The sequence below is a fragment of the Staurois parvus genome, unplaced genomic scaffold (assembly GCF_062004578.1).
Source record: "Staurois parvus isolate SC_StPar_1 unplaced genomic scaffold, SC_StPar_1.0 ptg000746l, whole genome shotgun sequence".
NCBI classification, from domain to species: Eukaryota; Metazoa; Chordata; class Amphibia; order Anura; family Ranidae; genus Staurois; species Staurois parvus.
Genome location: NW_028318542.1, coordinates 3,785,001 through 3,801,618, shown reverse-complemented (window position 1 = coordinate 3,801,618; position 16,618 = coordinate 3,785,001). Strand labels below are relative to the sequence as shown.

General features: G+C 44.7%; 1 protein-coding gene across 2 annotated transcripts in view; it reads left to right on the top strand.

Annotated features, from left to right (window-relative positions):
* NUMBL (NUMB like endocytic adaptor protein) overlaps positions 1 to 16,618 on the top strand; it is a 129,387-nt gene that overhangs the window by 93,886 nt on the left and 18,883 nt on the right. For both annotated transcript variants that reach the window (XM_089654182.1, XM_089654183.1), the window contains 5 exons: positions 1,686 to 1,827; positions 4,436 to 4,510; positions 9,001 to 9,075; positions 12,228 to 12,368; positions 14,962 to 15,166. In XM_089654182.1, the coding sequence (XP_089510308.1) occupies positions 1,702 to 1,827; positions 4,436 to 4,510; positions 9,001 to 9,075; positions 12,228 to 12,368; positions 14,962 to 15,166 (622 nt within the window). In that variant the 5' untranslated portion in view covers positions 1,686 to 1,701. The remainder of the gene's footprint in view (positions 1 to 1,685; positions 1,828 to 4,435; positions 4,511 to 9,000; positions 9,076 to 12,227; positions 12,369 to 14,961; positions 15,167 to 16,618) is intronic.

The following is a 16,618-nucleotide window of genomic DNA, read 5'->3' as shown; positions in this document are numbered from 1 at the left end:
AGGATCCAATGAACCTACCAGCATGTCTTTAGAATGTGGGAGGAAACTTGAGCAGGCACAGGGAGAACATGCAAACAGGCAGGTGGTGCCGTGGTTGTGATTCGAACCAACGACCCTGGCTTTAAGATCTCAGCAAAGCCCTAGAATAATTTTCACATCTTCAGCTTTCAGTACATTATTGTGTTCAATGAGTTTTAGATTATAGCAATACAAATGTAGATCCCGACAACATGAATAGAATATAAAACAGAATTGCATACTAAAAATATGAATATATGCATGAAAATACACAAAGTTTACATTGGTGCTCATTACAACACTCCAACTTTACACTGGTGTTCAGGGATAAGCTGATGGTGTTCAAGTGATGAAAAAGTCTTTTTTTTTTTTTTTAAAGGATAAGTTCACCCTTGTAACATGTTACAGTACAGTACCAGCCTGCACTCCCCTCACACCTCCCCCCATGACCGTGGGCGGGGGACCTTCTCTCCGCACCCGCTGTCACAAATCAAAAACAGTGCGGCAGTGCAGAGCTCCACCCACACGGTCATGTCATTTATTCACAATTTCCTGTGAATGAATGAACTACAATTACCATCTGTCACCACGGGAGACGGCTTGTAGTTCTCAATGATCTGCGAGGGCTCTGGTGAGCTCTCATAGTTCATTGATTCAGCTGGCCAGGAAAGATAGTAAGGGAACTCTTACCATAATGCATTTAGGTAAACTACTTTTAGACTTTAGAACCACTTTAAGCTCTGCTCAGGAAAAACTTCAGCTTTGCATTGGTGCTCATGGAAAAAAAAATTGTTATTCGCAAAATGTGTAATTCTGAATATCTCTTCTTATGTATGTATGGGCTCTGCATAGGAGCACTTATTTTGTTATGTATGCTGCTTCTAAGTGATTTGCTAGGTGCACTACACATCTCCTATCACCGCACAACTCCTGTCACCGCACATCTCCTATCACCGCACGTCTCCTGTCACCGCACATCTCCTATCACCGCACGTCTCCTATCACCGCACGTCTCCTACCACCGCACATCTCCCGTCACCCCACGTCTCCTACCACCGCACGTCTCCTACCACCGCACGTCTCCTACCACCGCACATCTCCTACCACCGCACATCTCCTATCACCGCACATCTCCTACCACCGCACATCTCCTACCACCGCACGTCCTCCTCCTATCACCGCACATCTGCCACTGCACATCTCCTACCACTGTGCATCTCCTATCACCGCACATCTCCTACCGCTACGCATCCTCCTCCTATCACTGCACATCCTCCTACCACTGTACACAGCAGGTAAGTATAACATGTTTGTTTTTTGTTTTTTTATTTGCCTTTAATATCACTTTATCTAGCATTTATCCCTTTCAATGCTGGGGAAGGGGTGGGGAGCACAGCAAAGGTATATTTGTGTAATTCCTGGAGTTTGGAGTATAGCCAAACCAAGTATGTGTCACTTCCACCCTGGCTGAGATCTCTGCATATCCAGTCAGCATAACTGCCAGGCAATTAGCATTTCCAAAAGGAAGGGTCGGCAGTGGCAGCCTTCATATTTCCCTGTGTACAGGTATGCCTCAACAACACAATGCCATATTGAACCAGTTGTATCATCCTAGCGAGGACAAGTTTTATTTCCATCTAAAATATCTCTCTTTTTGGCATCTACAGCCTGGCAGCTCCTGAGATGAACAAGTTGCGGCAGAGTCTAAGGAGGAAAAAACCAACGTATGTCCCGGAGGCCAGCCGCCCGCACCAGTGGGGGGCAGACGAAGAGGCGGTGAGGAGGGGGAAATGCAGTTTTCCTGTCCGGGTGAGTGACATTGTGTGTACCACCATCTTCCCTCCCTGGTGGCCTCTCCGGCATTGTGCACACCTACAAAGTGTCTCCATTCAGGAAGGTCATCGGTGGAGGACACGGGGACCTCAGGAAATGCTCCAAACCGTAGTGACGTCTGGCTAAATGTGCCTGGCAGGCCTGGAAGGGAATGCCTCACTACAGCTGCCCATATACGGCTCACATTTCGTCTGATTTTGGTTTTCTTTGGCCATGGGTGGCCCTGCCAACACCACCTGGTTTGACCAACGTCAACTGAGAAATCGGCCAGGCAGAAAACAAAGGGCCTAACAGCAGCTGCAGGCAATCAGTAGAACTCACTGTTCAGGTGATCTGACAGCCGCAGGTGCTGACTATTGCAATTCAATACCTGGCAGTGGGAGATTCCTCCGTTGCTGTTTTGTATGAATCAGGGAATCTAGGGACTTGAGTTAATCTAGAGCAATGGTTCTCAACCTGTGCGTTGCGACCCCTTTGGGGGTCGAACGACCCTTTCACAGGGGTCCCCTAAGACCATCAGAAAACACATATTTCCGATGTCTAAAGAGCAGCTACTGTGTTGAAAGCAGCTACTGTGTTGAAAGCAGCTACTGTGTTGAAAGCAGCTGCTGTGTTGAAAGCAGCAGTATTGGAGGTAAAAGGACACTCATGAATTATAATTACTGGGTAAATAATGTTATGGTTGGGGGTCACCACAACATGAGGAACTGTATTAAAGGGTCACGGCATTAAGAAGGTTGAGAACCACTGATCTAGAGTAATCTTTACATGTATAGTCCTTGCTGACTTTCAGAACCTGTTTGTGGGTAGGACTACTGGTACTCATTAGAGACAGGCCTGCTGGTTTCAGTCCTCAGGCCGTCCTGGTGTTAAGGGGTCGACATACGCTCATTATTATTATACAGGATTTAAAGAGCGCCAACAGTTTTCTCAGCGCTGTACATTATAATGGGAGATGGTACACGAGACAGTACAGTAACAATACAATTCAATACACGAGGGGTTCGAGGGCCCTGCTCCTTGGAGCTTACAATCTAGGAGGGAGGGGATAGCGCTCATATAAAATAAAGAGGTGCCTCTCATATCGCAGTAGGTTAAAAAATTTATTAAGCAGAGCCTCCCTTCTGACGTCATCACGTAAGAACCGCCATTTTACAGTTGTTTCTGCTGACTGAAGGTCTATGGTTGCCTTATAACTGACTATGCTTGTAAGTGCATTTTAGTTCATTTAACAAATTGGTTTTTTAACCTACTGCACTATGAGAGGCACCTCTTTATTTTATATGAGCGTATTTCAACATCTTAACACCGGGATGGCTTGAGGAGCCTTGGATGGTATACGTGATCTGATCTGAGGCATATGAATCTGGACGGAATTATATATATAAGGCGTGTATTGACCCCCTATAATTAAGGGGTCATAGGATCTGGTAAGCCTCCAATTCGATATCACGGTGGTTCAATTCTCATGTTTGGTGGTTATATTGGAATGAAGATCTTCTATCACCACAGAATAAGGGGACAGATCTATATACCTTATAAGGACTGTTTCATACATGTTTATTCAAAATATTTACTTCTGGCAATGGTTCACGATTGAGCACTTTTCTGTTTTATCCTTTATTGGACGCATATCATTTGTATATTATTTATGTGACTTTTTGATGTATGTATATATTTCACTTGGCGCAACACTAGCTATTTATTTGATTTGGGATTTAGAGGGGATATCCTCTTGGTGTGTTTGCTGCTTTGTACACAATTATTATTATACAGGATTTATATAGCACCAATGGTTTGCTCAGCGCTTTACATTATAGTGGGAGACAATACAGTAACAATACAATTCAATACAAGAGGGATTTGAGGGCCCTGCTCCTTGGAGCTTACAATCTAGGAGGGGGGGTGAATGGTACAGTAGGTAGTAACTGTGGGGGATGGAGTGGTTGGAAGAGTAGAGGATTCCAGAATTAGCAGAGGGCGGGATAGGCTTCCCTGAAGAGATAGGTTTTCAGTGATCGCCTAAAGGCAAGTACAGTAGGTGAAAGTCTGATAGATTGGGGTAGGAAGTTTCAGAGGATGGGTGACGCCCTGGAGAAGTCTTGGAGACGAGCATGGGAGGAGGAGACAAGGGAGCTAGAGAGTAAGAGGTCTTGCGAGGAGCGGAGTGTACTTTTTGGGTGATACTTAGAGATAAGATCGGTTATGTAAATTGAGGCAGTGTTGTGGATGGCTTTATATGTCATTGTTAGTGTTTTGAATTTTATCTGTTGGGCAACTGAGAGCCAGTGGAGGGATTGGCCGAGAGGGGTGGCAATTAGGTTTAGGTATTTGGGCAGTTTAATTATTTAATATAATATCGAGCATTTAACCCTTGCAGCGCAGGGCCCCCCCACTCCACTGTGTTCTATTGCAGTAGTGATGGAGTTTGGCTTTAAATAGTTCTTGCGCTGTCACTGTGGTCTATACTGCCCTCTAGCGTTCATCTGTCATTACTACCACTCTGCTGTGTTTCATGTCATTCCTTTGAATTCTCCGGAGTGTCCCGTGGCTTCTTGTAATGTGTTCTTTTTTTTGTCCCCAGTACCTGGGGCACGTGGAGGTGGAGGAGTCGCGAGGCATGCATGTATGCGAGGACGCCGTCAAGAAGCTCAAATTGGTGAGAAGATAAATTGACAGCGTGACCGCTGAGTGCGGGATTTATAATTTAATGGCAAGAAGGGATTAAAGGATGGGGGGGGGGGGGGGGTACTGCAGATTGACTGGCACAGTCCAGCGGCATAAGCCTGCCATGTCCCCGGCCATCCTTTACATGTCACCGGCAGTTCCTCTGAAGAACCTGAAGTGACACCAATAAATATTTTTGCATAAGAAGTGTGGGCTGCACAGAGGGAATTAGACGGCCAGGAAATCTGTGGCTACGGGTTCTCTGAAGATAAGATGAAAGGATGCCTGTATGTGAGGAATTAGGAAATGGCCCAAAAAATGTACATGAAAGAGACGGCAACATTGCCGGCCTAATGTGATATCATGCTGCCTTGTTCAGCGGTGTCACTCAGCAACCAATCAGACATAAGCTTTCAGACGTGCACTGGGGATTGCTGCCATTTTTGTTTATTGTCACCGCATTAAATAAACTTTTATTTGTATTCTCCGTAGTAAAAAATGAATCTATTTATTTATTTCAGGTACTTATATAACGCCGTCAATTTCCGCAGTGCTTTACATATATATTGTACATTCACATCAGTTCCTAACCCTCAAGGGGTGTACAATCTAAGGTCCCTAACTCACATTCATACATACACATACTAGGGCCAATCTAGACAGGAGCCAATTAACCTACCAGCATGTCTTTGGAGTGTGGGAGGAAACTGGAGAATCCAGAGGAAACCCACGCAGGCACAGGGAGAACATGCAAACTCCAGGCAGGTAGTGCTATGGTTGGGATTCGAACCAACAACCCTAGTACTGCCAGGCGGAAGTGCTTTCTTCTTTTGGTGTACAATTATCAATAAATAATATTGGCAAAAGAAGAGGCCAGCTATCCTGAAAATCCTGCCCTACAAACGTTGTACTTAGCCAATTAATGGCACTGCCCTATGTGTCAAAGATATAAAAATTGGCCAGGATTAAAAATGGATTTCATGACCGTCAAATAAATGAAAATCACCCAACGACTTCTCAAGGGAATTGCCCAATGAAAGTTTTTCTGAAGTTCTCAACAATTATTCACAGGTTGATTATGCAAACCTTTTCAGCAGGAGCCATTGGCTTTCACTCCTGTCAATCACAGTGAGAAGGGGGTGGGGACGAGCCACACTCTGTGTGTCTATGGACACACAGAGTCAGCTTGGGAGCGAGCATGCATGAGTGCCCCCATAGCAAGTGGCTTGCTATGGGAGTACTCAGCAGTGAGGATCCGAGAGTGCCGACGAGGGTCCCCAGCAGGGGAGGATCAGGGCTGCTCTGTGCAAAACCATTACACAGAGCAGGTAAGTATAACATGTTTATTCTTTTGAGAAAAATGTTTCACCCTTTCCAATAATTTTAAGTCTGGGTTCACACTTGCACGGTGTGGCATATCGCATGTGATTCACACAGGAACTGCACCGCATTCTTGTGCAAATCACGTGAATTCTGTGTGGTGCGATTTGAGCCATATATTATGCAGCGCTCAACTTGCACCACATCCGCACCAAAAAGGTTTTGTTGACCGATTTCGGGGTGTTGCTAATTTAAACGGAGTTCCAACTGAAAAAAAAAAATAAAAGTCAGCAGCTACAAAAACTGTGCAAAAAATACAGAGACTTACCTGTCCCTCGGTCCAGCAGTGTCACCACTGCTGGTTTTACCGGCTGTCTTCTCTCCCTGGTGCCGGCATCTTCAGCTTGCAGCTTCACAGCTGGGTGCCCACTGTGCATGCACGAGAAGCGCTGCGCTTTGTGACTGGCCCCATAGTCTTCTGGGACCTGTCACGTGTCCCAGAAGACTACGGGGAGGGAGGACAACTTTCACTTCCAATCGCCTAGGCGATCGCAGTGGAAGTGGGAGCGGGTACCTGTCAGATTTGGGTACCTATCAAATACCTCCCCAAAGGTGCCAATCCTTAATGGGGAGCGGGGAACAAAGCATTAAAGTGGAACACATCAACAACGTGCATGCAAAAACGCATCCAGAATGCATCTGGACTGCGTTTCCTCACCAGACCTCATCTGGAATATGCAGTTCAGTTTTGGGCACCAATTCACAAAAAGAACATTGGGGAACTGGAGAAAGTACAGAGAAGGGCAACCAAACTGATAAGAGGCATGGAGGAGCTCAGCTATGAGGAAAGATTAGAGGGACTGAATTTATTGATCACCATGTATAATACATAAGGGGGGATATTATCACCATGTATAATACATAAGGGGGGATATGATCTCCATGTATAATACATAAGGGGGGATATGATCTCCATGTATAATACATAAGGGGGGATATGATCTCCATGTATAATACATAAGGGGGGATATGATCTCCATGTATAATACATAAGGGGCGATATGATCTCCATGTATAATACATAAGGGGGGATATGATCTCCATGTATAATACATAAGGGGGGGGATATTATCACCATGTATAATACATAAGGGGGGATATGATCTCCATGTATAATACATAAGGGGGGGGATATGATCTCCATGTATAATACATAAGGGGGGGGGATATGATCTCCATGTATAATACATAAGGGGGGATATGATCTCCATGTATAATACATAAGGGGGGATATGATCTCCTTGTATAATACATAAGGGGGGATATGATCTCCATGTATAATACATAAGGGGGATATGATCTCCATGTATAATACATAAGGGGGGATATGATCTCCATGTATAAATACATCAGTGGTTCCTATAGTGAACTCGGTGTATAGTTATTCACCCTGAGGTCATCACAGAGGACAAGGGGGCACTCTTTATGTCTGGAGGAAAAGAAATGTAATCTCCAAACACGGAAAGGTTTCTTCACAGTAAGAGCAGTGAAAATGTGGAATAGACTCCCTCAAGAGTTGGTTCTGGCAGCTCAGTGGATTGCTTCAAAAAAGTCCTGGATTGTTTCTTAGATACACAGAATATAACTGGATACTAACATTTATAGGTAAAGTTGATCCAGGGAATATCCGATTGCCTCTCGGGGGATCAGGAAGGAATTTTTTCCTGTGCAGGAGCAAATTGGATCATGATTTGCTGGGTTTTTTTGCCTTCCTCTGGATAACTCGTGGGTGTAGGATTCTAACTTTTTTTTAAATGGTTTAACTGGATGGATATTTGTCTTTTTTCAGCCAGACTATGTAACTATAGTGTGAACCGGTCCTTTACGCAGTGCCAACAATTTTTGCAGCTTTTTCCATATTGTGCATTAACCCTGTCCCTGTCCTCTAGGAGCTTATAAACGAAGGTCCCTCTCTTACATGCACACGCATACTAGGGCCAATTTGGACAGAAGCCAGTTAACCTACTGGCATGTTGTTGGAGTGTGGGAGGAAACCTGTGTACCTGGAGGAAATCCACACAAGCAGACTCCATGCAGATAGTATCCTGGCCGAGATTCGAAGCAAGGATCACCATACATTTTGATGCTGTTATACACTATTCACAAACTCACCTGCCCAGCAGATCCAGCATTATCCTGCCATGATCCACCGCACCGCCATCATATACTGGGTCTCATGCCATCATTTTTGTTGCTGTCATCAGGTGTCAGTTGCCTCTTTCTGGTTCAGGCATCCCAACCCCTTGATGATGCACAGCAGGCCCACCCTCTTCCGGCCACTGTAATTGGAAAGTGAATAATTTGCATATCACAATACTCAACAGCCGAATCCCAAAATGCTCACTGCGGTCTTTTCCTTGATTACATCACATAGACTCCACCCTACACGTTCCATCATACAGTCACCATATGACGAAACTCGTAGTGACACCATCACGCAAAAGACCGCAGTGAACTTTTTGGGATTCGGTTTCGGAGTTTTTTTTATATGAATATCCAATTTTACATAATGTGTGTGAACGTTTGTTTTATTAAATCCTTGGGTTTTTATACTGCACCATAAGGTTGTTTATTCCTATACCCTTTATCCCTTTGAGGACCATAATATTACAGAATGCCAAAAGAATCAATTTTTTTGTTTTTAAAGTTCATACACTTCAGTTGTTGTAACTAAGCCATTTCATGAAATAATTGGCAAAAAGCTAGATCCATTTGTTGATAAGAACTAATATTTTGACTCAAACCAAAAAAAAGTATTTTAAGTTCTTAATCAGATGATACAGGCAATTAAAAACATGGGACAAATACGTCCCTTGGTCCTCAAAGGGTTAAGAGTGACATATTGAGCTGATTGTCCCGGGATCACCGATGATGAGTGCCATATGGGTATATGAGAAAGTCACAAACAGACAAGAAAAACAAACTTTATTCTTTGGAAGCTTAGGGCTTGTATATAAGAGAGGTCATATATGGTCATATACAGAATGTTTCATAGAAAATTAGATACTTTGTTGCATTTCCAATGTCAGACTTTCCAGAGCGACTACAATTGTCTTGATTATTTCCAGTTGATAACATTTTGTTTTGCATCTATTTCTACAGCTTGGGAAGAAGTCTGTGAAAGCAATTCTGTGGGTTTCCGCTGATGGCTTGCGGGTTGTGGATGATAAGACGAAGGTGAGCTACAGAATGACATAGAGATCACACAGAAATCCCATTATAACGTCCCTTAAATGGATCTTTGTGGTGTGCGGTCATGCGGAAAAAAGGATCACTTGCATCTTCTGGTCCGTTGTGGTGCATTTTCAGTACATGTATATTGAATGGGCTGCCTACACACAATGCGTGTTAAAAGAAAAGTTTGGGAATTGCAAAAAAAAAAAAATCATACTTGCCTAGATGTCTACAGCACCGATCCCAGCTGCAGCTGTCCCACGCCACCTCAAAGAACAAGAACTGAGTGATCAAAGACCACTGATCACTCAGCTTTTGGTCCTCAGCCTGCAGAGATCTGGTGACTGTAAGTCTCCAGCTCTCTGCTCTGCTCCTCCAGCGCTCCAGAGTACTGGCCTGTGGACGGTGCGGTTGCGGCTCGCTCAGGCTCTAGGTGGCTAACTGAGAGGGTGATCCAGGTGCCGCAGCAGACTTCTGGGTTGACCGGCTCTGTGACATCAGCCGACAGCGGGCTTTGGGCTGCTGTTGGCTGAAAATTGGTTACAGAATGAATTCCACTCCTGTGACCCCCTTTAATACATCACAATAGATTGGGTAAGCCTGAATGAACCATTGAAATAGATTTCAGGACTCAAGGAACCTCCACTAAAATTTATTGGACCTTCAGGTCATTGGTACATTAGCAGTCAGGCTGTAGAACATTTTTAATAAAAGAATAAGGAATGGGGTTTTCTTAAAGCGGTATTAAATCTGATTATTTTTTTTTTTTTTGTTTCATATGGGCCCTTAGATGGGTTATGCCATATTGTGCTAGCATTCACCACATATTAGCACATTATGACAGACCAAAGCTGGCTATACATGGGTGTAAATTTGACCAGTTCAGCGGGGACTGGCAGAAGTTTGACCCATGTATGGGCAAGCTGGTTGTACAGAAGTTGATCTACCCAATGATGTCTTTACAACCAACCCACTGGATTTTTCGTGCCCCATCAGTGCCACTGGCAATAGCTGGCAGCACTGATCAGTGTGTTCTGACTGTGGGAAAGTCTCTCAGCTGTCAGAATACAATAGCTTGGCGGGAGGATTCCCCCATCCTCATTGACTCTGAGGGTGGGGGAATCTAGTCATTTTTATTTGTTCAGCCTACTGGATAAATGACAAAAAAATTACTCATGTATGGGTTGTATTACCTGTCATAATGTACCCTCCAGCGCTGAACTGTCACCAATCCCGCTGGTGCGGGCACCTAAGTCTTCCTTCTAGGTTCTGTCTCTTTTGCCACAATGACATCACTCCTGCGCATGGGAGTCGGGTCATCATGGCACAGATTGGATGCTGTAAATGTAAGCTGTGCTGCATATCCACAGGAATGACATCATCATGGCCAAAGGGACAACATGAAAGCTGACATTCAGGGAGAAGTATTTATAATAGAAGAGACTGATAGGGTCTCTTATGTCATAAAACTCTTACCTTTTTAATACCACTTTAATAATTAAGAAATGAAACAAGCATTAAAGTGTTACTAAACCCACAACAGTAAAATCAGTCTGTATATGCAGTAAAGCATGCTTGTTATACTCACTGTGGAACCTAGGGGGCTAATCAAAAGGCTTTTTGATCCTGTCTTCTCTGATCCTCCCCTTCTACTGTCCCTAATCCACCTGCGGTTAGTACAGAGCTCTAGGAGTGCACATGCTCAGTTTAGTGTGTATGGCTAGAGAGGTTTTTTTTTTTCTTTGGGTGGGAGCATGTGATCACCACAGGGCCAATCAGCACTGTCCAAACAGAGGGTCAGGTGTTATGCAGCCTCATAGGACAGTCAGAGGAGAATGAAAACTCCTCCTACAAGATTAACCTGTGCTCTTCTGGACAGTGATAGAAGTCACAAGACTACGCTAACTGCTATTGAGAAGAGATATTTAGCAGTTTATATTTACTAAAATAATTGCATTTCCATGTTGTGTGTACTGTGGGGCATCAGATATAGTGAATGCAGGGTCCGGGGAGACCGGATATAGAGAATGCAGGGTCCGGGGAGAGCCGATATAGTGAATGCAGGGTCCGGGGAGAGCGGATATAGTGAATGCAGGGTCCTGGGAGACCAGATATAGTGAATGCAGGGTCCTGGGAGACCAGATATAATGAATGCAGGGTTCGGGGAGACCAGATATAGTGAATGCAGGGTCCGGGGAGACCAGATATAATGAATGCATGGTCCGGGGAGACCAGATATAGTGAATGCTGGGTCCTGGGAGACCTGATATAATGAATGCATGGTCCGGGGAGACCAGATATAGTGAATGCTGGGTCCGGGGAGACCAGATATAGTGAATGCTGGGTCCTGGGAGACCTGATATAATGAATGCATGGTCCGGGGAGACCAGATATAGTGAATGCTGGGTCCGGGGAGACCAGATATAGTGAATGCAGGGTCCGGGGAGACCAGATATAGTGAATGCAGGGTCCGGGGAGAGCAGATATAGTGAATGCAGGGTCTGGGGAGACCGGATATAGTGAATGCAGGGTCCGGGGAGAGCAGATATAGTGAATGCAGGGTCCGGGGTTTAGTAACACTTTAGGGCTCCATACGCACTAGTGGTTTTTTTTTAAGTGGAAAACCGCTGGATAAAAAATGCTGATATATCATTTTTTTTGTAGCATTTTAGTAGCGTTTAGGAGCACTGGCATTGTATTAGCGTTCTAACAGTACATGTAGAAAAAAAAGGTGTTAGGAGCGTATTAGTAGCGTTTATGAGCGTTCAGTTTTTTTCTGTTGGAAAATGCTCCGAAAAACTCTACAAAAACATTTTTTTTCTGCTCCTAAACACTGAAGCTTGAAAAACACTACTAGCCTAAAACAGTGCATGGACACATAGGATAAGACAATTTAGCTTCTAGGAGCAGAAAAAAATGCTAGTGTGCATTGAGCCTTATAATGGCCAGAAAAGAAACACAAACAGTGAAACGTTTAGTGACCCCTTATCACTGGTGGTCAGTGCAGGCAAATGCCAATACTGGCTTCCTAAGGAACTCCTAGCAAGCTCTGGAGGAAACTCGGTTGAGAATTATATTAGTTAAAATTTGTCTTTGAACAGTCACCATTTCTGCCCATTCCTCCTCCACTCACGCTTTCTTTCCTTCTTTCTAAGGACCTCATTGTAGATCAGACCATAGAGAAAGTTTCGTTCTGCGCTCCTGACCGCAATTTTGACAAGGCATTTTCATATATCTGCCGGGATGGCACCACGCGACGCTGGATCTGTCACTGCTTTATGGCCCTGAAAGATTCTGTGAGTGAAATGTGAATGTTAGCATTTAAGAATCCTTGTAAAGTGTGCATGTCACATTGAAAGAGCTCTACGTTTTTGGAAATTACAGAATTACACATTATAATGGATGTATTAGGAAAGTAGATCACGTAGGCCTTGTTCACATCATAGTTACATAGTTAGTCTGGCTGAAAAAAAGACAAAAGTCCATCCAGTTCAACCATAAAAAAAAAAAAGTTATAATTCTATTCCCACAGTTGATCCAGAGGAAGGCAAAAAACCCCAGCAAAACATGGTCCAATTTGCTCCTGCTGGGAAAATATTCCTTCCTGATCCCCCGAGAGGCAATCGGATATTCCCTGGATCAACTTTACCTATAAATGTTAGTATCCAGTTATATCCTGTGTATCCAAGAAAGAATCCAGGACTTTTTTAAAGCAATCCACGGAGCTGGCCAGAACCAACTCTTGAGGGAGTCTATTCCACATTTTCACAGCTCTCACTGTAAAGAAACCTTTCCATGTTGGAGATTAAATTTCTTTTCCTTCAGACATAAAGAGTGCCCCCTTGTCCTCTGTGATGACCTCAGAGTGAATAACTCTACACCGAGAGTAGAGTTATTCTCTACATCCCAGACCCTATATCGTTATAAATATATTACAAAGTAAGGGTCCCAACACTGAACCCTGGGGTACACCACTGACACTCCTAGACCATTCAGAGTATGAATCATTAACCACTACTCTCTGAATACCATCTTTTAGCCAGTTTTCTATCCATTTACATATGGATTTTTCCAAGCCCAGAGACATTACCTTACACATTAGCCGTGTGTGGGGAACTGTGTCAAAGGCTTGTGCAAAATCCAAGTATACCACGTCCACCCCTCTGTCCAAGTATACCACGTCCACCGCCACCCCTCTGTCCAAGTATACCACGTCCACCGCCACCCCTCTGTCCAAGTATACCACGTCCACAGCCACCCCTCTGTCCAAGTGTACCACGTCCACCACACCCCTCTATCCAAGTATACCACGTCCACCGCCACCCCTCTGTCCAAGGTTTTGCTCACCTCCTCCCTGATTTGGGATCACAGCAATTCTGCCCACGATCCCATACGAGTGGCAAGTGCAGCACAACATGCTGTATGCATTTGGATATCATTATCCCTCAATGGTACTCAAGTGAAGCAGCAGCGTGGCACTCCAAATGGGATGTGACACTGCTGCGGGTGCTGCGCAACAAGATCGCATGGCAAACCACACCTTTCAAAATCACGTGAAGCTTGTTGCCCAAAAAGGAGTAGGAGCTTCTTTTTGAGTGATAACCGCACATAGGGCACCCAATTCAAGTGCATGCTCTGCCATATGCTACACAGAGAATTACATGACAGTCGCCTGTCAATATTGCATAGTGGGAAAGCTTGTTCCCACTACGTGATAATGTGAACAGGACCTTAATTGTAAAAGTAGTTCTAGTAACCCTGTCTAATTCCATTGTACAGGTACAGTTGAGTCTTGTACCACGTCACCCTTCGATTAATGCAGAAAGTTTGGAGTTTAGGTTTATTCCCTTAATTGGCAAAATTAACCACCTCCAGTCTGGGCCGGTTCTGACACTTCTCTCATACATGTAAGAAAACGGCATTTTTTTGGCTAGAAAATTACTTAGAATCTCCAAATATCATATATTTTTTAAGCAGAGGCCCTGGAGAATAAAATGGTTATTGTTGCAATTTTCTATTATTTTGTGCTTGTGCCCCTCTCGTTCACATGGGGGGGGGGCAGGATCGGGGGTCCCTTTGTTAAAGGGAGCTTTTAGATTCTAATAAGCTACCCCCTGTGTCCCCATAACCACTGGGCCAGGGTGGCGGGGAAGAGGCACTTGTTTTCATCAGCATAGGGATACAGTGCACCTGCTCCTGTTGAGGGCATGTGACTCAGTTCAAGAGGGAGGGAGCCACTCGCTTGTCCCCCCCCCCCTTTCCTGGCCTGGCAGGCTATATGCTCAGATAAGGGTCTGGCCATTTTTTTTGGGGGGGGGTCCCCCCCCCTTAAAAGCCATACCAGACCAAAGGACCTAATATTGATTTTGGGGGGACCCCATGCATTTTTTTTTTTTTTTGGAACAGGGTCCTGTTCAAAATTTCTACCAGACCCAAAGGACCTGTGATTTATATATAGCTGCTGAATATTATTGTTTTCTACTCTTTTACACTGGGGTGATTTTTCTATTTAGCACAGAAAGGTTTTGTTCATTTCAATATAGAAGCACAACATGCTTTGGGGGGGGAGTGTCAAAGAAACTCCCTCTTTATCTATCTGCATGAGCAATCATCATGGGGAGTTCCTTTTGACCTCGGCTTTGGTTGTCCTTTAGCACAAAACTAATACATTAGGACAACAGGAAGTGCCTGAACAAGGGCCTTTATGGCAGGATCACATTATTTTAAGAAAGCTAATTAAAAACATTAAATACACCTTTTGAAATGACCATGTTACAGCTTATTCTTATTATAGCTTATTATACAAGATTCTTGTGATTGTGTTTAGCTCTCCTTCGAATGTATACGGAGGTCTTCATATGAATCTGACCTCTTCTCCCTCCGTAATAGGGGGAACGCCTGAGTCATGCAGTTGGCTGTGCATTCGCCGCTTGCCTGGAACGAAAGCAGAAACGGGAAAAAGAGTGTGGAGTCACTGCGTCCTTTGATGCCAGCCGTACCAGTTTCGCTCGTGAAGGTTCCTTCCGTGTCACCTCTGCATCTGGCCACAGCGACCGAGAAGAGACAATGCGGCAAGTTCAAGAAAAAAAGAAAGGTAGGAGATAACAATTTCAAACATCGTGACAAAGATCTGCATAAACAATGGTGACCTTTTGGAGGAAGCTGCAGGTCAGGAGGATCACCTCCTGAGCATACTTTCTGGTCTAAGAAGGCTTTGCTGTGCTACACACTGATTCGGTTGGAGGGCATTTTGACTCTGTTAGCTTCTTCTCAGAATGACCTGGATTGTTATACTGGGCACATGGAAGGAGCGCCAGACCAAAGGATGCCAGTCCAAAGGATAAGAGACCAAATTAATTTATTGATATTGTGCTAAAAGACAGCCAACATGCTTCATGGGGTCAAAGAAACTCCCTCTTTATCAGGGCTTTAGTAAAAAATGAGAAACTTGAATGGTGAGGCTTTCTTGTGTAGGGAAGCTGATTGCTGGATTGGAAGAATTACTGGCCAGCAGTATCTGCATGAGCAATCATCATGGGGAGTTCCTTTGACCTCGGCTTTGGTTGTCTTTTAGAACAATACTATTAAATTAGGACGTTTGTTTTTTAATCTTTTGGTCTGGCACTCCTCCTGCGTATGCGTGTTTTTTTTTGGTGGTATCCTGCTGGGGTACCCACTGGAGGGTAGTCTTGTCTGTTGTAAGCAGCCTAATCTGAGCCAGTGGGCTCTTCAAATGTTTCTTCCCTCTCCCCACTTTGTGCAAACTCAAAGTCCCAGTGCCTCTTGGATGCCTTTTTGTTTTATTGGAGTCTGTATGGTTGTATGGTTGTCAGGGCAGGAGCTGAGGAACGGACAGGCAGGCCTAAACAATGTAACGCACTGGCTGACGACAACCACCACCCACAGACCGAAGTCCCTCAGGGCGCGGAGTCTAAGTCCCAGGCTGCCCTTCACCAGGGCCCCTGATGGTGGGGATGGACTTGACGCAGCCAGGAACCAGGTCGCGGCCCCCGAGGCACCTCAGTTGCGGTAATGGCCGCCGCCAATGGCATGTAGCTGGTAGAAAAGACAATAGAGTAGTCAGACAGGCCGGGTCAACAACAACGGGATAAAACCGTACAGGACAGCAGACGAGAATCACAGGTCACGAGCCGGGTTCAGCAACAGAGGGTCAGATCAAAGGAGAATACAAAGAATAGTCAAGTCAGATTCCAGGAGAGTCAGAACAGAGTAATAGCGACACAAGTGCAAAGAGCATGTGCGGACCACAGGCTTATATGTCATCAGCCACACCCCTCTGGGGGATGGACCTCAGAGACCTGAAGGCATAAAGGATTCCCACCATGCTCAGCAGAAATCCAAGATGGATGCCAGAACATGGAGTAACATAACCTCAGGGAAAAGGTAGGACCTTGACAATGGTCTCATTGGGTCCCAAACCCTACTCCATAGAAGCCTTGGTGTCCATACACCGCACTGATGTTGGCCAAAAAACTAGACACAGTTGTCTGCAATTCGGAGTAAATGGCTCCATAATATTGGGCTG